Source organism: Seriola aureovittata, chromosome 2 (genome assembly GCF_021018895.1).
Source record: "Seriola aureovittata isolate HTS-2021-v1 ecotype China chromosome 2, ASM2101889v1, whole genome shotgun sequence".
In the NCBI taxonomy this organism is placed as follows: domain Eukaryota; kingdom Metazoa; phylum Chordata; class Actinopteri; order Carangiformes; family Carangidae; genus Seriola; species Seriola aureovittata.
The window spans coordinates 15759200-15787042 of record NC_079365.1 but is presented as its reverse complement, the minus strand read 5'-3'; the positions used below and the strand labels follow the sequence as shown (position 1 = coordinate 15787042).

Below are 27843 nucleotides of genomic sequence, written 5' to 3'. Positions count from 1 at the left end.
TCTGGTTTAGATGATGTGGAACCAGTTTAAGACTAATTGCCTTTCGACTCTTGAAGTCATACAGTAGGTAGCTTATGTTTCGGTCCTTGTGTTCTCCAGTGTCCGTTTTTGTTCCACCTGATCCGCTGCAGCTGTTTTCTGCACTGATTTATTGTTTACAGCAATTTGAGAAGAGACGGAGGAAGGGAAATGAGCCATTTTAACGACAGTCACACACAAAAAATTAACCTTGAAGTAGAGAGAGCAAAAAAAGATGTATTGAAGTGAGTGTTTTTTCATGCAGATCGAATATAAAAGGGGCGATTAGAAGTTGCTGTTGCTGTTGATGTTTGAAAAAGAACAGGTGCGTTGCACAGAGCGCATAAGTCTGAGGAAAATGTGAGGATGAGAGTGTGGAAGTGGGACAGAGAAGCATAATGCAGTGTGATCACATCACTGATCTCCAAAGGTGATTTAATGAGCTTTGATAACTGAATATATTATAACCAACAACAGTCTTGAGCAATCAGCGTCACCATCAGAGGTGCCTTTTCAGAACGCAGTTGTTTATGCACATACATATGTATGTGGATGAGAATAGTTCCTGTATGTAAAACATGGCTCGTCTGGCCTGACTGTCACACGTCGACAGGAGGTTACTGAATGAGATTAAATTCCTAATTCAATTTGTAAATGTTTTTACGTTTTCTCTCATGTGTAAATTGTTTAGTTTTGTTTTATTCAGTATGTAGTATTCATAGTCACAAACAACCTACAGACGACAAACTTATTATAGCCACTTATTATATTCACAGGAGAAGGAATAAGAAGAAAAACAAAACAAATTCAATCTGACATGGACACGCAGAAACATAAATATAGAATGAAATAAAGTAAAACAAACTATAAATAGCATATAAAAGGTGCTATGCATAAAACTGAATCATGAGACACGATAAAATCACTAATCTATTCCCGTTCTGGTCATAAATTTCAAACATTTTGAATGAAGCTGCATCACCAGCTTCTCTCTCTGCATCCTGCTCTTCTCTCCGGCCGACAGCCACGGTGCATCAGGTTTATTTACCATCACTAATCAATCGTTTCGATCTGGGTGATTCGGGTGTTTTTCTCCACTTTGTACAGGGACAGCCTAATGAGAGTGAGGCTGCTGCACATCAGGCAGGGTGTCCTTATGTGTCACTTTGCTGATGAGTGAAAGAGCCAGAAAGCTTCTCTTGGACCCCAGAGTCAGCGCATGAATGCACAAACACCGTGACTTCCTTCTGATTCATGAACTTTACTTCACGAGTAAAACTACATCTGAGTTGATGTGACATTGAAATTTCACTGTTGCACTAAAAGATTTAAAGTTGTCACTAGAGGGTTTTAAAGACGTCTCCTTTCCTACTGAAAAGTTTCAGGTTTCCACATCACATTTGTGCAAGTTGCCTCTTGGGTCATGACTGACTCCAAGACTAGTTCAAATCCTGCTCGTACGTTCACATCTTAACTCAGATTTAAAGGTGAGCGCGGAGAAGCTTTCCCAACTTCAGCAGATGAATGTGAAACAGCCTTCGAACTTACATACGTCACTCTGCACAGTGAAGCTCAAACGTCACAGACAATGAACATGAAGAAAAACATGTTTCTGACTGGAGGGGGACTTTAATCATTCTGTAAACTTTCTATGTTCTCATTTATCTGAATCAATGCTACCTCTGTCCTTACATTTTATCTGCTTTTTTATCATCTTTCTGCTGCAGTTATGGCCAGCCCGCAGCGTTTCCTGGGTAACAGCCTGTTGCAGTGGAACAACCTGGCGGCGGCGGCGGCCTCCGTCCTCTGGCATGTAGAGCTCATGTTCCGCACACGTCAGGCCAGCGCCACACTGCTACACATCTCATCAGGCCTGCAGCACAACCTCACACTGCAGGTGAGAGCAACATATAGTCGAACACACACTTTGTGGATACACTCCTGGTCTCCTCCTGCTTGAGGCCAAGTTGCATCATAAATTATTCCGCTTCACGGACAGTTTTACATTCACTGAAATGTTGCAATACACAGCAATGTCCGTGTATCCTGAAGGGAATAAGAATATATTACCATCCGGACACTTTAATTAGAGAAACAGGGAACATTTTTAGGTTATTTGTTCTTTACGATCACTTGATCTGATCTAATCTAAATTTGGTAAGATTTAAAAACATATTTCTTCATGGGTGTGAGGTCCAGTGGGAGCATGGCAGCGCTCCTCAAAGATAGATTTTAAGAACGAGGCTCCACCTGTAGGCCACCTTAGTTGCAGCACTATCGCTGATTATCAGTCAAATAATCAGACACTCGTTGTAACATCCAAGGAGTTGACATTTTCCGTGTTCAGCTGCTTTTTGAGCTTGTCTGGACTTACGCCGCTCTGATGTTACACAACTGTCCGATAATCTATTTCCAGCTGAGCACTTATGATGAGCAACAATTAAAGGTTTGAACAGAGGTTTGCAGAGTGTGCAAAAAAGACTGTCAGAGCTCTCTGTTTATATTCATCATGTGATGCAAACCTGAATTCGTGGTGGTCTCTTTTTTTTTTCTCCTCTGCTCTGCCCTCCACTGTTATTGAACATCGGTTCAATCTCCCTCCTGCTGTTTCCTCCCTTTTTTCTTGGCGCTCTCCCTGCTGTTGTAGTTGCGTGGGGGGAGGGTGTTGATGGGGCTGCACAGAGGCGAAGACTCGACTCTCTCCCGCTTGGAGGAGGTGCTGGTGAACGATGGAGACTGGCATCATTTGCAGTTAGATATCAGCAGTCTGGGAGGAGCAGCAAGTCACCACAAAGCCGTGTTGTCTCTAGACCATGGACTCTACCTGGTGAGTCGTTGTATCTTTGATACTAAATCACTATGAATGAAATTATTCTTTCTTTGCAGTCTTAAAATCAGTGTCACCTTTTCAGGCTAGTATGGAGGTGGATGGGAAACTGCGGGACTCCAAGCTGAAGACTGTGAGCGTTGGTGGTTTGGCAAGGCCTGATGGGAAAATTCTGCATGGCTTCCGTGGCTGTATACAGGTTTGTCCCCTCTGTAGACCCCATTCATATCCACATTCATGGTAATGTTCTAAGTACACAATATCAAAAGCATTTCAGTGAGCAACCCACAAAGTGAGAATTGGTTTGGTGTTTAACAGGTGAACAGGCATCTAGAGTTTTAAATGCTTAGGTTACATATAAAACAGCATTTTGATGATTATGTTTCAAGGTGAATCAGGTCCTAACTACATGTTGAAACATGGTCATTGAAAATCTGTTGAAATAACCATTATGGAAATAAGAAAAAAACACATTTCTGTACATTTTTTCACCAATTTTAACCCAGTTTCACACTTAATACTTCATGTTCACTCAGCAGTGTCTGTAAAAGAGTTTTAACTTCTTAAGGTCACGATGGAGTTCACACATGAAATTTGTGCAAAACTGTTTCAAACTGCTTGGTAGACCGACCCAAAAAGTAACTTCTGTGTTCGAAACAAATCCCAGGGGCCCCTTTCATCAAACCTGCAACATGCAAGTTAAGATTTGAAACATGAGATAATTTCCCCTTTCACTTATTTTGAATATTCACTTCACCACAATTGACATCTGTGTAGAAATTACAAATGAAGCTGCAGTTTCTGAGCAACTTTCATTTGTGAAACTGGACAGACATTTTCTCTCAGGACGTGATGCATTACTGTGTCGTTTTCCATGTGTGCGTGCTGTACATGGGTTTTGTTTGCTTTCCTGCAGGGTCTACGTGTTGGCGGGGCTCTGAGTCTCTCTCAGGCCAGGAAGGTGAATGTGGAGCCGGGCTGCGGCGTTCCCGACCCCTGCAGCTCCAGCCCCTGTCCCGTCAACAGCTACTGCAGCGACGACTGGGACAGCTTCTCCTGCACCTGCCTCAGTGGTCAGTCCGCACGCAAGTTCAGAAACCAACAACAATGAAATGTTACTTTAAAAACCCTTTAGCTTGTGTGTTGCATCCAATCTCTTGAATAGTTTTTCCTGTAAATGTTGTTTCAACCTTTTGTAAAAATTGTATTTCTGGCTTTAATTGCTCAGCCAAAATGCAGATCATACCATTAAACAAAATAGTGAAGCCACACCAACATATCTGTTTTAATTAGTTCAAATGTCACTCGAATGTTTTCTGTAAATGCAACACATTACTATAATTGCAAAAATTGCATGTGCGTCACATTTGTCCTTTGATGCATAATCCTTTCCTCTTATCCCTGCATACCACAGTTTACTGGCACTACCCATGTTGTAACAGCACAGCGACTCATTGTCCTTCGCTTCACTTTCTTTTTTTTTTTTTTCAGGCTACTATGGCACCAACTGCACTGATGTATGCTCATTGAACCCTTGTGAACATGAGTCAACGTGCTCCAGGAAGCTGAGTTCCTCTCATGGTTACACCTGTGACTGCCCCAGCAACTACTTTGGCCATTACTGCGAGAAAAAGTACAGTTTCCCACATTTATGTTGGTCGGTAGTGTATGTTTCATCACCCTGCCGGTAAAATGAACTAAACGGATGACGTGTTAACCCCACAGGACTGATTTGCCGTGTCCGAGAGGTTGGTGGGGTTACAAGACCTGTGGTCCATGTAACTGTCAGACAGACAAGGGCTTTGATTCTGACTGCAACAAGACCAGCGGAGAGTGTCGCTGTAAGGTGAGTTTGCTGATCTGCAGATCTGATTCATCACTCTGTAGCAAACACACGAGTGTGAGGGTGCATAAGGTCAGAGTCGGATGTCTAAAGCTGTGTTTAATAACATGCAGAATATATATATAGTATAGTATACTACAGTATAGTACTATACTATACTATATACTATACTATAGTATAGTATACTATATATATAATATTTATGACAGTAAACTGTTTTTGGAGGAAGTTGTACTCTATTGTTTTTACTGAGCAGAATATTATACAACATGTGCAACGACAGATGTTTTTCAAACTTCCAACGTCACGTCACAAAGAATAAAACAAAACCTCCGAAAATGAAATGCAGGCACATTCAGCCTGCGTACAGACTCTCCAGCGTAGAGTTGGAGAGAAGCTCGTCCTTTAGCAGCCAGATGTTTTTGAACCAGCAGCTGCTGCTGCTTGTTTTAGCTGTCAGGTGGAAACGTGCAGATGTATGAAAATGAATTTAATTGTTAATCAGAACTTTGTGTCTCCAATCCGTTTTCCAGGACAACCACTACCGTCCTGACGGCAGCGACACCTGCCTGCTGTGTGACTGCTACCCGGTCGGCTCTTTCTCCAGAGCATGTGACCGAGAGAGCGGCCAGTGTCAGTGTAAGCCCGGTGTGATTGGACGCCAGTGTGACCGCTGTGACAACCCCTTCGCCGAGGTCTCTCCTAATGGCTGTGAAGGTCAGGCTACATCAGATTGCTGTCAAGTTATTGAAATGCTTAATTTTTAATCCTTTTTTCATTATAGTTACGAATATATTAAAATACGTTTCAATCTTTTATCCTCATCATCTCCCTCCCCCCTCTCTCCTCACCTTCCTGCTCCTCTCTCAGTAATCTATGACAGCTGCCCTCAGGCCATTGAGGCTGGGATCTGGTGGCCCAGGACTAAGTTTGGTCTCCCTGCAGCAGTTCCCTGTCCCAAAGGAACGCTCGGTACGATGGGGTTTTTTTTAGCAGCTCATCAAATTACCATATAATAATGGCAATATATGAAACTTGCCTCAAGCCCTCTCTCAGCTGCAGTCTAACTCTCCATCTCGCTCCATCCCAGGCACAGCGATCCGACACTGTGATGAGCACAAGGGTTGGCTGCCTCCCAATCTCTTCAACTGCACCTCTGCTACCTTCAGCAAGCTGAAAGCCCTGGTGTGTAGCTCCTCTGTCTGTCAGTTTGAAAAAATGTAACCATGCAACTTCCACAATAATTTCCCCCGCTGCTTGTAGCTACATTGTTGCTTTGAGATAAGTGCTAACACAGCATGCTAACATCTTCACAATAACAATAGTAACATTCTGATGTTTAGCAGGTCGAATGTTCACCATGTTCATCATCTTAGCGTGTTGCCGTGCCAATATTTGCTCATTAGCGCTAAACACAAAGGACAGCTGAGATGAGAACCAGATTTCATGGCAATCCGTTCAATAGTTGTCGAGACATCTCACTTAAAACCTCATGATCGTGCTTGAGGAGAGGTCAGTGCTGTAGAGTCATCATCAAAGTACCATGAATGTCTGTATACACAAATTTGGCACCAGTGTGGATGTTCAGTTATTTCACTGGAAAAGTGAAAAGTTTGCTGGTGGCGCTAGATGAAAAATTCCCAAAGAGATTAATATTTATCCTTCGAATGAAACATGAAACATGAAACATGAAACAACAAGACAATTAATCAATGTGTCAACCTCATGGTGGCGCTAAAGGAAAAGTCAGTTAGATAATCAGTCAGTAGGATTGATCCTCTGGGAACCATGAATGTTTGCATGATAGTCCATCATGATATTTCAGACTGGACTGACAGACATGCCGAGAGCCTCACTGCTAGCATTGCTGAAAATGTGTTTTACCAATAAAATGTCTCCAAGTTATTTGATGGTTATGTTTTCCTTGTCTTCCTCCAGTCTGAGAAGTTTTCCCGTAACGCATCGCTCCTGGACTCTGGACATGTTCAGCAGACAGCAGCCATGTTGGCCAACGCCACCTTGCACACAGAGAAATACTACGGCAGCGATGTGAAAGTGGCCTATCGGCTCACACAGAGTCTGCTGCAGCATGAGAGCAACCAGCAGGGCTTTAACCTCACAGCCACACAGGATGTCCACTTCACTGAGGTGAAGGACCACACACTGTCTGTACTGGAAACACTCGTTCACACAGAGAGTAGTACTCATAGCACAGCATGAAAGAAAATAAAAACGGTAGATTGTTGCAGTTCTCGCAGTAAACAAAACAGAAGGACAGTCTTGCTTGGTGGGACATCGCAGCCTTCCACGCTGTATCTGCAGGGAATACATCACACTTCATTTCACTCTCCACTGTGACATCCTGTCACACTGAACTCTCGCTGTTTTCTGACAGAATCTGGTCCGTGTGGGCAGCGCCATCCTGTCTCCAGACACTCGGCCGCACTGGGAGCTGATCCAGCATTCAGAGGGCGGCACGGCGGTGCTGCTGCGCCACTACGAGGAATACGCAAACACACTGGCACAGAACATGAGGAAGACATACCTCAGCCCCTTCACCCTCGTCACACCACATATAGGTTAGCGTTGTACCAGGGAGTGAGAGATGTGACGTGCTGACGACCTCTAACAGCAATATATCATTTCATATCAGACATCATAATGTTAATTCATCAATCTTAGGTTTCTTCCTGTCGTCACTCTCTCATAACATATATATTATAATATAATAATGTAATATTTTGTACAGGAGCCTAAAATTTGGATGTTTCTGACAATAATATTGTAGAAACATTTAACACAGTTAAAAAAAAAGTACTGAAGTGACTTTTGGATTATTTATTGATTCAGACCCCCTGTAAGGAGCCAAATTTGACAGAAATTATAGCGTAATTCAACTTGAATAGAAAAAAAGTCCAGTTTCTGTTCTCACTAAACCTCTGCCTTGTTCTCCTCAGTCATCTCTGTGGACCGTCTGAAAAAGATGAATTTTGCCGGAGCCAAACTCCCGCGGTACCAGTCCCTGAGGGGTCCTCGTCCCGCCGACCTGGAGACGGCTGTCACGCTGCCTGATTCTGTCTTCCAACCACCTGTGGACACCAAGGGCCACCGACACCTGGATGTCTTTCCAGAGTCCACGCTGAGGAACCGCTCAGCTAACAGGAAGAGACGCCACCCTGACGACAGCCAGCAGGACGCCATCGCCAGCGTGATCATCTTCCACAGCCTGGCCTCGCTGCTACCAGAGAGCTACGATCCTGATAAGAGAAGTCTGCGGTGAGAATGACAAACAAACCTCCAGCATGAAGCACTGCTACTAGACAAGAAAATCTATTTTTGAAGCCATTCTTATCATTATCATTTAATGGACAGTTGATACACTGACATGATATCTGTCCTAACCAATCAGCCATCAGGAGTTTATTTTAATTTAATGCACACAATTTCCTTCACAATCCTCACAATGTCCAAATGAAGAAACTGATTTAATGTGATGAAAGTGAATATTCACTTTTTTAATCACATTAAATGCAGATTTTTGTAACAAGTCTAGTTTGGTTTGTAGAGCTTTTGTTTCATATTTTTATTCAGTGAGAAACCTTTATCCAAAATACATTGAAAGTTGAAGGGTGGTAGACATTCCATAGATTTTAGAGTTTAGATATAATAGTGCGAATTATTTCTATGATACACATATCTAGCTTTGTGTCCAAGAGATAGAGAATTAAACTCACCATTTACCCCTTTTACCCCTTTTACCCCCTTCAGTAAAAACTACAGTGCTCCGCTGTTTTAGGAAATTACTGACACTTTAAAATATGAAACAATATGATTTTGACCAGTTCTCAGTGATTTCCATCTGGAGTGTGACAGAGCAGGAAGAGAAAGACTAACACGTTGTTGGTTTTGATCTTCTTTATGGGCTTTGTTGACAGAAAACTCCCTTTAAAACTTTGCTGAGTTCAGGTCTTTTACTCAACCATTTTGTTTATCTTTGCGCCAGTGTTCCAAAGCGTCCGGTCATCAACACCCCCGTGGTGAGTATCACAGTGCACGACAATGACGAGCTGCTGCAGCACACGCTGGACAAACCCATCACCGTGCAGTTCCGCCTGGTCACCACTGAGGAGCGCTCCAAACCCATCTGTGTCTTCTGGAACCACACCATACTGTGAGCACAGCAACACACACTCAGTTGATGCTGAAACTAGAAACTGGATGAAGTTGTGTCATTGTCCTCGGGTCTTTGTCCTTGTGTTTTATACCAGTGCTGGTAACGGCGGGTGGTCTGCGAAGGGATGCGAGGTGGTTTTCAGAAACAGCACCCACATCAGCTGTCAGTGTTATCACATGACCAGCTTTGCTGTGCTCATGGACATTTCCAGGAGAGAAGTGAGTGATACCAAGTAGATACCAAGAGTGATTCCCTTTTAGCTTCACCTGATCAATAAATATTGTCACTTTTTACTCTGTGAAAAACTCAACCTTTTTTCTCCTGATCGTGACGTCTGTGTCAGAACGGAGAGATCCTGCCCATCAAAATCCTGACGTGGAGCACAGTGGGTGTGACGCTGGGCTTCCTCTTCCTCACCACCATCTTCCTCCTCTGTCTGAGAGCCATGCAGAGCAACAAGACGAGTATAATCAACAATGGAGCCACTGCGCTCTTCCTCTCTGAGCTCACCTTCATCCTAGGGATCAACCAGGCCGACAACCTGGTAAACAATCGATTTTTCCACCTACTTTACTTACGCTCTCACAGTATATACACTATAATGTTCCCTTCCGTCTCTCAATGTTTTGATCTTCCCTCCTCAATTCTCCCTGCAGTTTTTGTGCACAGTCATCGCCATCCTGCTGCACTTCTTCTACCTCTGCACTTTCTCCTGGCTCTTCCTGGAGGGGCTGCACGTCTACCGCATGATCAGCGAAGTGCGAGACATCAACTATGGACCCATGAGATTTTACTACCTAATTGGCTGGGGGGTACCTGCCTTCATCACAGGTATGAAGTTTATCAAATAAAAACACAACAATGTACACACAGTACAGAGGGAAAGCCTGGGAGGTTCATTCATTCAGTAACATCTTATATCTCTAAATAAATCCCGAGACTTCAACTTTTCAAACACTGTCATGTCAGTTCATTCAAAATCTGCTTGTAGACACTTTGCCTGTATTGAGTTAACAATATTATGCAAAATATTACACAATATACACCCCCCCACCCCATCCCCCCAAAAAACTTAAATTTGATTGAGCCTTTAATTGGCCATTTCATTAGGTACATTTGTACAGTCTAACGCAATTGAAAACAGCAGTTCTGCCATAACGTCTGATTTTATGATGCCTATAATGTTCAGTTTGTGTAAACACTGTCATGGAGACATAAATTCAGTTATGTGCTTCAGCACTGACATCGTAGTTGGGAATGCAGTTGCACAGGACTGTACTGGTGTACCTAATAAAGTGGCCACAGAGTGCAGTGCTCCATCACAAAGCAAATGAAGTCATCTTGGTCTTGACTTTCTTTTCATTGTTTTATCAAGCTTGCATTATTTTTGCCTGGTATGAATTACAAGCAGGGATAGTTTTAAAATTCTTTCCGCAGACACAAAACTTTTAATGATGTGTCTGACAATTTTCTGATCAATCATTATTAAAGATGCTTGCAGTTTTCTAGTGTGATACTCATGCTGTTGATTCCTCAGAAAGTGTGCGCACTGTTCGGACTTCAGTATGAAAATTACAGTTGGAAAATGTGAGACGTCCTCCAGTAAAATGTTTTTCTAGTCGGCTTTCGGCCTAACTGATGTAAAAAGGCAAAATCAGAGCTTGATTATGTTTTATTCTGGAAACAATGCTGTTGTACACAATCTGACCACTTCACATGAACCTCCTGAGGACAGAAAAAGGTTTCAATAAGATGAAAACTGACACGCGTTATATCAGCAAAAGGAAAAGCTGTTCATTGGCACACGTCGTAAATACTGGAAAACGTGACGGATGATTAAGAGTTTGGTGCTACAGTCTGTCTCTCTGGGTTTGTCTCCAGGCTTGGCAGTGGGACTGGACCCTGAAGGGTATGGGAACCCAGACTTCTGCTGGTTGTCAATGTACGACACCCTCATCTGGAGTTTTGCTGGACCCATCGCCTTGGTGGTGTCGGTGAGTTCCTGCGGACCTCTGCGATCGACTTGTGGAGACTGTTGTGTTATTATTCACTTCACATGGTAACATCAGTTTATCTCTGTGTTACCTCGTCTTTCCCGGTGCCGCGGCCCATATGACCGTGCAACACGCTGACTCATGATGATCTCATCAGAGTGGCACTAGAGATGTTGTTTCAACCTGAACACACCTTTCACTGTTCAGCTGAATTAATGTCAACACACATTCAAATTGACTCACATGTAAAAACAAGCGCAGAGAAAATATTAGACGTTGATTACTTTGATGTTCACTGTCACAAGCTCCTGTCGTGATGCAGCTTGATGTTCTGTCCACAGATGAACATCTTCCTGTACATCCTGTCAACCAGAGCCTCCTGCTCCCTGAGACACCACAGCATTGAGAAGAAAGAGCCTCGTGTGTGAGTGTCCCAACATTTTGATTTTGTTTGTGTTCAGTAATATCTGATTATCGCCATATTCAACAAAGAATCTGCTTTAAATGTTTTTTCCCATTAAGACAATTTAAGATACTTGTAGAACTTTAGAAATGCCTGGACTTAAAAAACCTTTCAACTTTCTGATCAAACCAGAAAAACCAGACAAACAACCATTTAGAGGATGTTAGTGATGGATCAGATCAAACATTTCCTTTGATCGGCTCTAAAAGTAGCTCAGTAATCTGTCCCTGTTGGGCTGAACGAACAGCATTATAGAGAAGTTCACATTCATACATATAAATAAAAGGAAACGTGCCTGTTTTTAGGCTAAAGTACATTTCACAGCAACATCACAAGCACTTCAAATGTTGGACTTTGTTACTCCAACCAGTTTTGTCCTGTTGGTGTGTCCTCAGGTTCGTGATCACAGCTCTTCACGGGACGAACAATGTGCTGCTCTGTTTCTCAGTCTGATTTTACTGAACTCCTGACCTTGTTTTCAGTGCATTCTGGTCTCTTATCATCGACCTCCGTCTACGGGTTAATGAATGCATAAAAAATCATCCTGACAGCTCCTCACTAAATTCACTCTGTGTTCTTTCTCATGTGATTCACGTTCTGCAGCTCAGGCCTGAAGACCGCAGGTGGCGTGCTCCTCCTTGTTTCAGTCACATGTTTTCTGGCGCTCCTGTCCGTCAACAGCGACATGATCATCTTCCACTATCTGTTCGCTGGGTTCAACTGTGTTCAGGTGAGCCCCCCCCCCCCAAAATTCCCCCAGGAAACAGCGCGAAAAGGATGATTCGGTCTTTTGTCCTGACCACCTTCTTTCCTCTGTCGTCCAACCCCAGGGTCCCTTTGTTTTCTTCTTCCGCATTGTCTTTAATAAGGAAGCGAGGAATGCCATGAAATACTGCTGCAGCCGCAAGCGCCCGGATCATATGATCAAATCCAAGGCCTCTGTGAGTCCCTTGCTGTAAAGATACTCTATTCAGTCAGCACACATCTGCAACACATACCACATAACAAGTATTGAGAGATGGCCACACACATTGTTGGTTTTGATGTTTTCATGGGATTTAATGAGAAGAAGAAAAATGTAGATTAACACCAAAATCATCCTTAAAGCATCATAATCAGTGTTTTTCTTTTATTAGTAGCTCAAAACATCACAGAAACCGAGAGCTGTTTTTTTTATTATTATTCTTAAAACACTTTGTCCTCACCTCTGTATTTTCAGGGCTACAAATGCAACACTAACTACATGGACAGCAGGTTGTACCACCTTCCCTTCGGAGACTCCAGTGTGTCTCTGAACGGCACCATGCAGAGCGGCAAGAGCCAGCAGAGCTACGTGCCATTTGTGCTCCGGTAAGGAAATAATGTGAAAAATTAAAATGAATATACGGCATTAGCTGCTGTGGTGACAGGAGTGGCTGTGAACTGATTTCTTGTGTCTTTTCAGGGACGATGGCTTGAATAACAGTCAGGCGCACATCGCTCTGAACGACCACGCGTCACTCTTCCATGAAACTAAAGAGCGCCTGGACGGTACTTTCCTTATTAATCACCTCTGATTCGTCTGACGTGCATCGACAGGCATCACTGGACTGACTTTTGTTTCTCTGTGTAGATCACGACAGCGACTCGGACAGCGACCTGTCTCTGGAGGATGACCAGAGCGGTTCCTACGCCTCCACACACTCTTCTGACAGCGAGGACGAGGAGGGTCCCCTCCCCCCAGAGGAATGCTGGGAAAACCTGATGTCCAATGGGACCAAGAGACCCCAACCACACGGTACGGGACTTCATCTGAAGCTAGCCCCCCCAGATTTTATGTTTTCATACATAATAATTGTTTACAAAACAAGAAAGGACATGTGTCGTTTCCGGCCATCTGAATATAAAATGCTGTAGCAACTTGGAAAATGGGTTAAAAATCTTTTTTAAGGCTCAGAAGATGGAATCTTTTTTCATCCAAAAAACAGGTTGGTTTTTTTAAAGAAAGTCAGATGTTGTTCTTTCAGAAAATGGGATCGTTAGCGCTGTGACTGATGGAATTACATGAGAGGCACAAAGTGGGACTAATCTGAGCTATTTCACCTATGGAGACCAAATACACAAATTCATAAACCAGGAATAATAATGAATTGTGTAAAACCTCCCAGTGTTATAATTGCATGTTTTTAACCCTTCATTAACCCCTCATTGTGTTTGTTTTCTAGACAACAGTTTGAGTAAAATGCTCTGGCCCGGAGATTACGCAGCAGCGAGTGACAGCGAACTGAAGAACGAAAATCTGGTCAGTTCTGAGCTGAGCCTCGGTCGTGACACCCGGACGTTATCAGACGACCGGACACAGGACACCATGACAGTGTTTCTGCCCAGTCTGCCCAACCTCAACGCCCACCCCCACAAAGGTGAGGTTCAGCCCAGCACACACACCGGCAGGAGTCTGGACTTTACATACAATGTGTTTTTTGTTTTTTGTTAACATATCATGGAGGTAAAAATATTCTTATTGTCATGAGATAAGTTTTAAAAAATCACGTAGCCTGACCGATTCGTATCAGTCTGAGAGCTGTTCAACCCATTTCAACCTAATTATCTTGTTTGAAATTACTGGTTTAAGTGGAATGACACAAGTAAAATGTCCCACTATATTATTTGATTTTAAATATATAGTAAATCACAGTTTTTCACAGTTTCCCTGTCTATAGTTGTGTTTGTTTTCATAAAAGCATCACATCTTGTTTGTAATCCAATGCAGGGATCTTAAAGAAGAAGCAGCTTTCTCCCATTGTGGAGAGGAACGGTCTCAGTCGCATCCATAATGAACTGTGTGAAAAGGCCCCAGGCACGGCGTCTCCGCAGGGATCCTCCTCTAGCGACAGTCGAGCCGGCCCGGCTAAACCCAACATACCTGATCAGCTGAACGGCGTCGCCATGAGCATCAAGGCAGGGACGGTGGACGGAGACTCATCGGGATCAGAGTGAGTATTAACACAAGCTGAGGCACAAAGATAAAAACATATATTAGGCACTAATAGAAAAGTAAATCCATAAACCAACCAAATGTCGTTGTGCAGAACTAAACTCACTGTCAGTGTGAACGTGTCCAGTGTTGTGTCACTGTTTGTTACAGAAGTCATTCAGTGTTTCCTTCAACTGTCTGTGTCAAACTACGATTCGTCCCGACTGATTGTTGTTGTCATTGCTTGTAGTTGGTCTCATTTCCACCTAATTATCTTTAAATGTTAATGTAAAGCCAAATGAAGACAGCACCCATCCTGCTATTACCCACGTGGAGAGATCCTAAACACTTTTAATAACTCTATCATTTAACTGGACCCACAACAGTGAATCTAAATGTAGTTCTGAATCATAAAACAATGTGATGGAATATTTTAAAAATCAAATAAGCAGGTTTGATTATGGCAGCAGCTGTTGTATCTATCCAAAGTCTCTATTTTATACTCACTGTTCATGTAGCACATAGACTAGTGGATATGTAGCTCCAGTTTGCTATGTTCCTTTCAAAGTAATTAATGTTGGACAAATCCAAAGTGTGGCCTAGTTTAGCAAAAGCAAATGTGAGGCCAAAGCAAAAATATTTGATTTAATGTGAGGATGAATAGGAATATATTTATAAATAGGCTGGGTAATGTTGATACTGACTCTTGGTATCGATGGCTAAATTACTTTTTCTTTTACATACAAACGTTTTAAGTGCTGCATCGAATATTATTTTCATCAATTACTCATTTGTTTACAGAAAATAGTGAAAAATGCCCGTTAGGATTTCATTTAGTGTCAAAAACCCATAGACTTCTTTTTTTATTTAGATCAAGAACTCTCTGAATACAGATAAAGATTAAATCAACAAAACCCCACATTAGACCTGGGTACTACAGTTTATGATCATTTCACATTTCCATCAGTACCAAAAAAATATTTAGGTTGAGTAATCGACTCTAACAATAAACCATTTGAGAGGGTTTGGAGAGAGAGAGGACCTGTTGTGGAATTAAAAAATGTTTGAAATAAACACCAGATTTATTTTAGTGCTGTATGAGCTGTTTGGCACAGGATGAGGACAGTGGAGTTTCCCCTGCTTTAACTGCACTGATCTGTGCATGAAAAGCTGCAGATGCATGTCCAATATCAAGAAACTGATGGCTCACCATAAAATTAGCTTAGCTACTCTCTGTACTTTTGCAAATGAGTGGCGAGTGTAAAGTAGAGACACATTCTGGATACACAGTGAGACCAGAGGAACAGATTGTCTGCCTCTAAAACGCCTGGTTGAGACATGAACATTATGTGTCTCTTAAGGGCAGATATCAAAGCTGTTTCAAACACTCACTTCTTGAAATACAGCAGAAAAAACATAGATAATAGTTCACTAATGAACCTTCTTTGCCCTTTTTCTCTTTCCAAAAATCATAGATTTTTATTCTTTAATTTTATCCCATGATGCTCTGATCCTCATTCAGAAACAATCAGGATCACTTGCTGTGTCTCAAATCAGATACTTCAGTCAGTACACTCACATGTAGTACACTGTGTACACACTATACTCACTGGTCCAGTGCACAGGGTAGTGATGTCCCCAATCAAACACTGCCATTCACAGGAAATGACAATTGCAACCTCCTTCCACGGTCACCATTTGCACAAGTTTGAAAATATGTTGGTGGTCTCTCCCCCTCTGCTAAGTAGCCAAGATGGCGACTTTTAATTGTGGGAAGTGGCCATCGTTTTACACGCAACTTCTGGCCACTTTGAGTGCACCACCCGGGTACTTAACGTGAACTGTAATGTTGCCGTACTTGTCAATGTGAACGCCGCACTTATGAACTCAAAATAGCAAGTGTGAGTGTAGAAGTATGCAAATTGAGACACAGCAACTGTCTTCAGATTGGTGCATCATTTTAGCATCTGTCACCCCTCACAGCCTGTGTGTGTATGTGTGTATGTGTGTGTGTGTGTGTCTCTGTGTAAGTGTTTCATTGCCTCACGTTTATTTTTACTTTTCGTGTTCTTCCTTGTTTTGTGCTCCATTTGTCTCCTCTCCATCCATCCCGAAATCACCATCCTCCTCCTCATCATCATCGTTGTCCTCCTCCATGCACCACCCTGTTTTCCCAGCAGCCACTGCAACACCGCCATGTGACCGCGTTGACCGAGGGGTGTGTCTTTGCAGGTAATAGAGCATCCTTCCTCAACACTGACTGCAAACAGGGAGCACCGGACTTCCCCTTTTAAAAAAAAAAAACAATCTGGAAAAAGAAGGAGTTCCCCCTCGTCATCATGATCCTCTGAAGGTGTGTGTGTGTGTGTGTGTGTGTGGGTGTGTGGGTTTGTGTGTGTGTGTGTTCATATATGTGTGTGCCAAACCTCAGGAGTCACTGCACTGGCCCAGGCTCACGCACACTGACACGAGTCTCACTCTCCCTTTAAAGAAATCATTTTGTTTACATACTTGAAGCAATGCACTTTTTTATTTACTGCTCAGATTTGTTGGCAGTTGACTTTTTTTGTAGTGTTTTTTTTTTGTTCTGGGGTATATATTTTGTTTTGAAGACTGTGGAACAATAAAGAGGTCATGATTTTTTTTTTTTTCTTTTGGGTGGTTCATTTAGTCATAGACTTGCAAACATTCAGGGACATTCCTTTTTCATGCATAGCTACTTTGTGTTTCTGGTTTGCCTGTTTATGTTACTGTTGGAGCTGTTAGTGTTTGTGCCAGTCTGAGGTTTTAGGAGTTCAGACTCAGGTTTCTTGAGTTGTTTTACATGCCTGAAATGTCCATGAGGCACAGGACGATCGAGTGCAGGTCGTTCGCAGACGCAGAGAGGCTCTTCAAATCGCTGTTTCTGCCCAATGCTCCGTATAAGCTACTTCTCATTAATGAAGGATGTTTCCAGAGGCAACAACTGGAGAGACTGCTCAGCCTTCGAGGGGTAAACCTGCATGTGTAAGAACGAAAAAGGACTCAAAGACTTTTGATACATCCTTTTTCTTTGTTTGTTTTTGTAAATCAATGGGAGCACATTTTTTATGGACGTTGAAAGCGCTCTCATTTTTCATCGCTTCATCTGAGGGATGAACGCATTCATTCAAGTTCAGTGACTAAACAGCTGTATTTTATAGATTAGCTATGGAGCTTTTGTCTTTTGTAAAATAATGAAATACATGCAAATGTGTGCTGTAATACTATTTGAGCTGTAATCCATTTCTACTGTACAGAGTGGCCTGTAAATGAATCAAGAACATATCTTTAAATGTAAGTAAATATGTAAACTTCCTTCACACATTCAGACCCTGTTTTTAGGAATTTATTCTATTACATTCAGTCAAATCAATGTGATGTTTGTGGATGCTGGTTTTTTTTTGTTTTTTTTTACCAACCATATGAATTTAATGTATAAATTTCATGCCATAAGAATCAACACTACCAGGTCAATCATATCAACTCTGGTATCCCAACAGAGGATTGTCACTTTTACTCTGCCACTCCTGTTTTTACTGATTAAACTGTTTTCTACCATTTCCATCTTACCTCATGTTTTTTTTATCAGTGCCAAGTCTAAAAATACATTACTTTTTAAAAAAAAGATTTCTGTATGAAATCTTTTGCATTAGAGATTGCAACTGTGCAAGTGGAATAATCAAGTGTTTGATCAGATTACAAACTTCTATTATGGAAGTTTACGCCTGTGTATTCAACATAAATGAATTTCACTTCAATCTGTTAACGTAGCTGATGCTTAAAGCAAATGTTTGACACTTGTTCACTTCTGCTGATGGACAGTTATGGAGAAGATTGATACCACGCTCATGTGAAGTATGAAACTAATGCCAGCAGCTGGTTAGCTTAGGTTAGTTTAGCTTACCACAAAGACTGGACAAACAGGAAATTCACATCAAAAGCTCACTAATTAACACGTTATATCTTGTTTGTTTAATCTGTACAAAATATAGAAAGTTTTGGTTTTACAGGCGGTTATGTGCTCAATAAACATCATACAGGAATTTAATGGAATCAACTAATTATTTTTCTCATTAACTTTATATAAATATGTTTGTTAATTTCAAGTTAATTAAACTTTTTTATTTTCAGCCACTTCAGAACTTAAAAACACCACTCTACTGATTGCGATTGTAGTTATTACTATTACAATACATCTCTATGTGGAACCTGCATTGTGCTATGTTCTCTGTTCTCCTGCAATACAATTTTTAGTATTTTTGGACTTAGCCCCCCCTCATGAGAACTGGTTTGCAGGCATTACATTAGAAATCACGCAATCATGTTTCAAGAACAAAATGTAACTCATCTAAAAGAAATAGCAAGAAAAATGCAAATATTCAATAAAAAAAGTAAATTTGGGTCATCTTTTCTTCTCTTCTCTCTTCTCATTTTGAAGTTTTTATGCAGTAGTATAATAATAATAAAATTTTATGCATTACTGTAATATGACGTTTCTTGACTTTAATGCCATAGTATAATGCCTCGCTATACTATAACATATTTTAACGTTTTTATGCCTTACTATATGACGGTGTTTTATGACATTTTAAGCCTTACTATACTATGACGTTTTATGACATTTTATGCCTTACTATACTATGACCTATTTTGAAGTTTTTATGCCCTAGTTTAATATGACATTTTATACATTACTGTAGTATGACATTTTTTTACTTTAATGCCATAGTATAATATGATTTTTGAATGCCTCACTATACCGTATTAGCACATGTTGATGTTTTTACGCCTTACTTTATTACGGTGTTTTATGACATTTCATGCCTTACTATACTATGACCTATTTTGAAATTTTTATGCCTTAGTATACTATGACGTTTTTATGCCTTACTATACTATGACATACTTTGAGCTTTTTTATGCCTTACTATACTATGACGTTTTGTGACATTTTATGCCTTACTATATTATGACATACTTTGAGCTTTTTTATGCCTTACTATACTATGACGTTTTGTGACATTTTATGCCTTACTATACTGTGACATTTTATGACATTTTATGCCTTACTATACTGTGACATTTTATGCCTTACTATATTATGACGTACTTTGAGCTTTTTTATGCCTGACTATACTATGACGTTTTATGACATTTTATGCCTTACTATATTATGACGTACTTTGAGCTTTTTTATGACTCACTATACTATGATGTATTTTGACCTTTTTTATGCCTTACTATACTATGACGTTTTATGACATTTTATGCCTTGCTATACTATGACCTTTTTATGCCTTACTATACTATGACGTATTTTGACATTTTTATGCCTTACTATACTATGACCTTTTTATGACATTTTATGCCTTACTATACTATGACGTTTTTATGACATTCTATGCCTTATTTCATGTCTATGACGTATTTTGACGTTTGTATGACGTTTTATGACATTTTATGCCTTACTATACTATGGCATTTTATGACATTTTTTATGCCTTACTATACTATGACGTTTTTATGACATTTTAAGCCTTACTATACTATGACATATTTTGACGTTTTTATGCCTTACTATACTATGACGTATTTTGACATTTTATGCCTTACTATACTGTGACATATTTTGACATTTTATGCCTTACTATACTATTACATATTTTGACGTTTTATGACATTTTATGCCTTACTATACTATGACGTATTTTGACGTTTTTATGCCTTACTATACTATGACGTATTTTGACGTTTTTATGCCATACTATACTATGACGTTTTATGACATTTCTATGCCTTACTATACTATGACCTTTTTATGCCTTACTATACTATGACCTTTTGTGACATTTTATGCCTTACTATACTGTGACATTTTATGACATTTTATGCCTTACTATACTGTGACATTTTATGCCTTACTATATTATGACGTACTTTGAGCTTTTTTATGCCTGACTATACTATGACGTTTTATGACATTTTATGCCTTACTATATTATGACGTACTTTGAGCTTTTTTATGCCTTACTATACTATGATGTATTTTGACCTTTTTTATGCCTTACTATACTATGACGTTTTATGACATTTTATGCCTTACTATACTATGACGTATTTTGACATTTTTATGCCTTACTATACTATGACATATTTTGACGTTTTTATGCCTTACTATACTATGACGTATTTTGAAGTTTTTATGCCTTAGTATACTATGACGTTTTTATGCCTTACTATACTATGACATATTTTGACGTTTTTATGCCTTACTATACTATGACGTATTTTGAAGTTTTTATGCCTTACTATACTATGACGTTTTTATGACATTTTATGCCTTACTATACTATGACGTTTTTATGCCTTACTATACTATGACGTTTTTATGACATTTTATGCCTTACTATATTATGACGTACTTTGAGCTTTTTTATGCCTTACTATACTATGATGTATTTTGACCTTTTTTATGCCTTACTATACTATGACGTTTTTATGACATTCTATGCCTTATTTCATGCCTATGACGTATTTTGACGTTTTTATGACGTTTTATGACATTTTATGCCTTACTATACTATGACATTTTATGACATTTTTTATGCCTTACTATACTATGACGTTTTTATGACATTTTAAGCCTTACTATACTATGACATTTTATGACATTTTTTATGCCTTACTATACTATGACGTATTTTGACATTTTAAGCCTTACTATACTATGACATATTTTGACGTTTTTATGCCTTACTATACTATGACGTATTTTGACATTTTTATGCCTTACTATACTATGACGTTTTTATGACATTTTATGCCTTACTATACTATGACGTTTTTATGCCTTACTATACTATGACGTTTTTATGACATTTTATGCCTTACTATATTATGACGTACTTTGAGCTTTTTTATGCCTTACTATACTATGATGTATTTTGACCTTTTTTATGCCTTACTATACTATGACGTTTTATGACATTTTATGCCTTGCTATACTATGACCTTTTTATGCCTTACTATACTATGACGTATTTTGACATTTTATGCCTTACTATACTATGACGTTTTTATGCCTGACTATACTATGACCTTTTTATGCCTTACTATACTATGACGTTTTTATGACATTCTATGCCTTATTTCATGCCTATGACGTATTTTGACGTTTGTATGACGTTTTATGACATTTTATGCCTTACTATACTATGACATTTTATGACATTTTTATGCCTTACTATACTATGACGTTTTATGACATTTTACGCCTTACTATACTATGACGTTTTATGACATTTTATGCCTTACTATACTATGACATTTTATGACATTTTTTATGCCTTACTATACTATGACGTTTTTATGACATTTTAAGCCTTACTATACTATGACATTTTATGACATTTTTTATGCCTTACTATACTATGACGTTTTTATGACATTTTAAGCCTTACTATACTATGACATATTTTGACGTTTTTATGCCTTACTATACTATGACGTATTTTGACATTTTTATGCCTTACTATACTATGACGTTTTTATGACATTTTATGCCTTACTATACTATGACGTTTTTATGCCTTACTATACTATGACGTTTTTATGACATTTTATGCCTTACTATATTATGACGTACTTTGAGCTTTTTTATGCCTTACTATACTATGATGTATTTTGACCTTTTTTATGCCTTACTATACTATGACGTTTTATGACATTTTATGCCTTGCTATACTATGACCTTTTTATGCCTTACTATACTATGACGTATTTTGACATTTTATGCCTTACTATAATATGACGTTTTTATGACATTTTATGCCTTACTATACTATGACGTTTTTACGACATTCTATGCCTTATTTCATGTCTATGACGTATTTTGACGTTTGTATGACGTTTTATGACATTTTATGCCTTACTATACTATGACATTTTATGACATTTTTTATGCCTTACTATACTATGACGTTTTTATGACATTTTACGCCTTACTATACTATTACATATTTTGACGTTTTTATGCCTTACTATACTATGACGTATTTTGACATTTTATGCCTTACTATACTATGACGTATTTTGACATTTTTATGCCTTACTATACTATGACGTTTTTATGACATTTTATGCCTTACTATACTATGACGTATTTTGACGTTTTTATGCCTTACTATACTATGACGTATTTTGACGTTTTTATGCCATACTATACTATGACGTTTTATGACATTTCTATGCCTTACTATACTATGACCTTTTTATGCCTTACTATACTATGACGTATTTTGACTTTTTTATGCCTTACTATACTATGACGTATTTTGACGTTTTTATGACATTCTATGCCTTATTTCATGCCTATGACGTATTTTGACGTTTGTATGACGTTTTATGACATTTTATGCCTTACTATACTATGACATTTTATGACATTTTTTATGCCTTACTATACTATGACGTTTTTATGACATTTTACGCCTTACTATACTATGACATATTTTGACGTTTTTATGCCTTACTATACTATGACGTATTTTGACATTTTATGCCTTACTATACTATGACGTATTTTGACATTTTTATGCCATACTATACTATGACGTTTTATGACATTTCTATGCCTTACTATACTATGACCTTTTTATGCCTTACTATACTATGACGTTTTATGACATTTTATGCCTTGCTATACTATGACGTATTTTGACATTTTATGCCTTACTATACTATGACGTATTTTGACATTTTATGTCTTACTATACTATGACGTATTTTGACGTTTTTATGCCTTACTATACTATGACGTCTTTTGACTTTTTTATGCCTTACTATACTATGACGTTTTATGACGTTTTTATGCCTTACTATACTATGACGTTTTTATGCCGTACTATATTATGACGTATTTTGACTTTTTTATGCCTTACTATACTATGACGTTTTATGACGTTTTTATGCCTTACTATATTATGAAGTTTTTATGACATTTTATGCCTTACTATACTATGACGTTTCATGACATTTTAAGCCTTACTATACTATGACGTTTTGTGACATTTTATGCCTTACTACAGTATGACGTTTTATGACATTTTATGCCTTACTATACTGTGACATTTTATGCCTTACTATATTATGACGTACTTTGACCTTTTTAATGCCTTACTTTACTATGACATTTTATGACATTTTATGCCTTACTATATTATGACGTACTTTGAGCTTTTTTATGCCTGACTATACTATGACGTTTTATGACATTTTATGCCTTACTATACTATGATGTATTTTAACGTTTTTATGCCTTACTATATTACGGCGTTTTATGGTATTTTATGCCTCACTATACTATGACGTTTTATGACATTTTATGCCTTACTATATTATGACGTACTTTGAGCTTTTTTATGCCTTACTATACTATGATGTATTTTGACCTTTTTTATGCCTTACTATACTATGACGTTTTATGACATTTTATGCCTTACTATACTATGATGTATTTTAACGTTTTTATGCCTTACTATATTACGGCGTTTTATGGTATTTTATGCCTCACTATACTATGACGTTTTATGACATTTTATGCCTTAGTATAAAATTGTGTATTTATGCCTTACTATACTATGACGTTTTGTGACATTTTATGCCTTACTATACTATGACGTTGTAAGGTTTGGATGGAGGTGAACCCTTACAACCAGGATGAAGGCCAGCAGGGTTGAAGTGCAAGCGGGAGAGAGAACAGAATCAGTCACACAATGATTGGTTTCAGAGCTCTTGGTTTACTGGTGACCAGAGGCAAATGACACAAAAAAGTCCAACAGCTCTTACATATAGGTTGCAGAATGGCTGGACAACCAAAGCAGTCTGGCTGGTGTAGCAGGTCACAGTGGATAGCAGCACCGGTGACGTCCAACCTGACCCCTGACCCCTGACCCCTCTGACCCCCGTGACACCCCCCCCTTCTCTGACACCCTACCCTGCTTTCCCACCTGGCATAAGTACCCCTAGCCTCTACCAAACATCACATAGTGAAGGGAACCTACACACCAGCACCATACATTTCGAATACCTATTTACAATTTAACCATACTGATATTTACTTACACTGACTTTTGGCCTAACACAGATTAAAATAAAATACATAATAAACTTAAGAAATACCTAACAAAAGCCAAACTTAATTAAAACCCCTCTACCCACTCCCCTCTCTCCTTCCTGCCCACTTGGTACAGCCTGATAAGGTAATTGACACCTGCTGAGTCTGGTGGCTGCATTCCCATGTGTGCACTCCATGAAAACACGCCCCCCGGAAGTAGACCTCAAACAGAGAGAGTGGTTAGTAGGGGTTCCCAAAATAAGAGCACAACAAAAATAAACTTCCTGTATCCAATGTGTATTGTTTTTTCACCTTAGTGAGGGGGGATGCTTGCCAGCTCCCTCACAGATGTATTTTGATGTTTTTATGCCTTACTATACTACGACGTTTTATGACATTTTATGCCTTACTATACTATGACGTATTTTGACGTTTTTATGCCTTAGTATACTATGACGTTTTTATGCCGTACTATACTATGATGTATTTTGACTTTTTTATGACTTACTATACTATGACGTATTTTGACGTTTTTATGCCTTACTATACTATGACGTATTTTGACGTTTTTATGCCTTACTATACTATGACGTTTTATGACATTTCTATGCCTTACTATACTATGACGTTTTTATGACATTTTATGCCTTACTATACTATGACGTATTTTGACGTTTTTATGCCTTACTATACTATGACGTTTTTTGCCATTCCATACTATGACGTATTTTGACGTTTTTATGCCTTAGTATACTATGACGTTTTTATGCCGTACTATACTATGACGTATTTTGACTTTTTTATGCCTTACTATACTATGACGTATTTTGACGTTTTTATGCCTTACTATACTATGACGTTTTTATGCCGTACTATACTATGACGTTTTTATGACATTTTATGCCTTACTATACTATGACGTATTTTGACGTTTTTATGCCTTACTATACTATGTTTTTATGACATTTTATGCCTTACTATACTATGACGTTTTTATGACATTTTATGCCTTACTATACTATGACGTATTTTGACGTTTTTATGCCTTACTATACTATGACGTTTTATGACATTTCTATGCCTTACTATACTATGACGTATTTTGACGTTTTTATGACATACTATACTATGACGTTTTTATGACATTTTATGCCTTACTATACTATGACATATTTTTACCTTTTTATGCCTTACTATACTATGACGTATTTTGACGTTTTTATGCCATACTGTATTATGACGTTTTATGACATTTCTACGCCTTACTATACTATGACGTATTTTGACGTTTTTATGCCATACTGTATTATGACGTTTTTATGACATTTTATGCCATTCCATACTATGACGTATTATGACATTTTATTCCTTACTATACTATGACGTCTTTTGACTTTTTTATACATTACTATACTATGACGTATTATGACATTTTATTCCTTACTATACTATGACGTATTTTGACGTTTTTATACATTACTATACTATGACGTCTTTTGACTTTTTTATACATTACTATACTATGACGTTTTTATGCCATACTATACTATGACATATTTTGACTTTTTTATGCCTTACTATACTATGTTTTTATGACATTTTTATGCCTTAATATACTATGACGTTTTTATGCCTTACTTTATGAGGAAGTTTTTATGACATTTTATGCCTTACTATACTATGACGTATTTTGACTTTTTTATGCCTTACTATACTATGACGTATTTTGACGTTTTTATGCCATACTATACTATGACGTTTTTATGACATTTTATGCCTTACTATACTATGACGTTTTTTGACATTTTTATGCCATACTATACTATGACGTTTTATGACATTTCTATGCCTTACTATACTATGAACTTTTTATGCCTTACTATACTATGACGTTTTATGACATTTTATGCCTTGCTATACTATGACGTTTTATGACATTTTATGCCTTGCTATACTATGACGTATTTTGACATTTTATGCCTTACTATACTATGACGTATTATGACATTTTATTCCTTACTATACTATGACGTATTTTGACGTTTTTATGCCTTACTATATTATGAAGTTTTTATGACATTTTATGCCTTACTATACTATGACGTTTCATGACATTTTAAGCCTTACTATACTATGACGTTTTATGACATTTCTATGCCTTACTATACTATGACCTTTTTATGCCTTACTATACTATGACGTATTTTGACATTTTTATGCCTTACTGTACTATGACGTTTTTATGACATTTTATGCCTTACTATACTATGACATATTATGACATTTTATGCCATTCCATACTATGACGTATTTTGACATTTTTATGCCTTACTGTACTATGACGTTTTTATGACATTTTATGCCTTACTATACTATGACGTATTTTGACATTTTATGCCTTACTATACTATGACGTATTTTGACGTTTTTATTCCTTACTATACTATGACGTTTTATGACATTCTATGCCTTGCTATACTATGACGTATTTTGACATTTTTATGCCTTACTATACTATGACGTTTTTATGACATTTTATGCCATACTATACTATGACGTATTTTGACGTTTTTATGCCTTACTATACTATGAAGTATTTTGACATTTTATGCCTTACTATACTATGACGTATTTTGACATTTTTATGCCATACTATACTATGACGTTTTTATGACATTTTATGCCTTACTATACTATGACGTATTTTGACATTTTTATGCCATACTATACTATGACGTTTTATGACATTTCTATGCCTTACTATACTATGACCTATTTATGCCTTACTATACTACGACGTTTTATGACATTTTATGCCTTGCAATACTATGACGTATTTTGACATTTTATGCCTTACTATACTATGACGTATTATGACCTTTTATGCCTTACTATACTATGACGTTTTTTGACATTTTTATGCCATACTATACTATGACGTTTTATGACATTTCTATGCCTTACTATACTATGACGTATTTTGACGTTTTTATGCCATACTGTATTATGACGTTTTATGACATTTTATGCCTTCCATACTATGACGTTTTTATGCCATACTGTATTATGACGTTTTTATGACCTTTTTATGCCTTACTATACTATGACGTATTTATGACATTTTATGCCTTACTATACTATGACGTATTATGACATTTTATTCCTTACTATACTATGACGTATTTTGACGTTTTTATGCCTTACTATATTATGAAGTTTTTATGACATTTTATGCCTTACTATACTATGACGTTTCATGACATTTTAAGCCTTACTATACTATGACGTTTTTATGACATTTCTATGCCTTACTATACTATGACCTTTTTATGCCTTACTATACTATGACGTATTTTGACATTTTATGCCTTACTGTACTATGACGTTTTTATGACATTTTATGCCTTACTATACTATGACATATTATGACATTTTA

At 38.1% G+C, this 27843-nt stretch overlaps 1 protein-coding gene across 3 annotated transcripts in view; it reads left to right on the top strand.

The window, feature by feature from the left end:
- Window positions 1-18694, top strand: part of celsr2 (cadherin, EGF LAG seven-pass G-type receptor 2) — a 61483-nt gene extending 42789 nt beyond the window's left edge. The window contains exons 9-34 of one of the 3 annotated variants that reach the window (XM_056389736.1): window positions 1746-1915; window positions 2666-2845; window positions 2931-3044; window positions 3762-3918; window positions 4337-4478; window positions 4571-4691; window positions 5222-5405; window positions 5559-5660; window positions 5779-5873; window positions 6627-6836; window positions 7084-7267; window positions 7646-7964; window positions 8692-8859; window positions 8957-9080; window positions 9206-9406; window positions 9519-9693; window positions 10744-10856; window positions 11198-11280; window positions 11923-12049; window positions 12150-12260; window positions 12539-12669; window positions 12764-12849; window positions 12932-13096; window positions 13524-13718; window positions 14069-14291; window positions 16505-18694. In XM_056389736.1, the coding sequence (XP_056245711.1) occupies window positions 1746-1915; window positions 2666-2845; window positions 2931-3044; window positions 3762-3918; window positions 4337-4478; window positions 4571-4691; window positions 5222-5405; window positions 5559-5660; window positions 5779-5873; window positions 6627-6836; window positions 7084-7267; window positions 7646-7964; window positions 8692-8859; window positions 8957-9080; window positions 9206-9406; window positions 9519-9693; window positions 10744-10856; window positions 11198-11280; window positions 11923-12049; window positions 12150-12260; window positions 12539-12669; window positions 12764-12849; window positions 12932-13096; window positions 13524-13718; window positions 14069-14291; window positions 16505-16508 (3884 nt within the window). In that variant the 3' untranslated portion in view covers window positions 16509-18694. Of the gene's footprint in view, window positions 1-1745; window positions 1916-2665; window positions 2846-2930; window positions 3045-3761; window positions 3919-4336; window positions 4479-4570; window positions 4692-5221; window positions 5406-5558; window positions 5661-5778; window positions 5874-6626; window positions 6837-7083; window positions 7268-7645; window positions 7965-8691; window positions 8860-8956; window positions 9081-9205; window positions 9407-9518; window positions 9694-10743; window positions 10857-11197; window positions 11281-11922; window positions 12050-12149; window positions 12261-12538; window positions 12670-12763; window positions 12850-12931; window positions 13097-13523; window positions 13719-14068; window positions 14292-16449 lie in introns of all 3 variants that reach the window. The other 2 variants (XM_056389727.1, XM_056389718.1) reach the window with 2 other exon arrangements.
- The last annotated feature ends 9149 nt before the right edge of the window (window positions 18695-27843 follow it).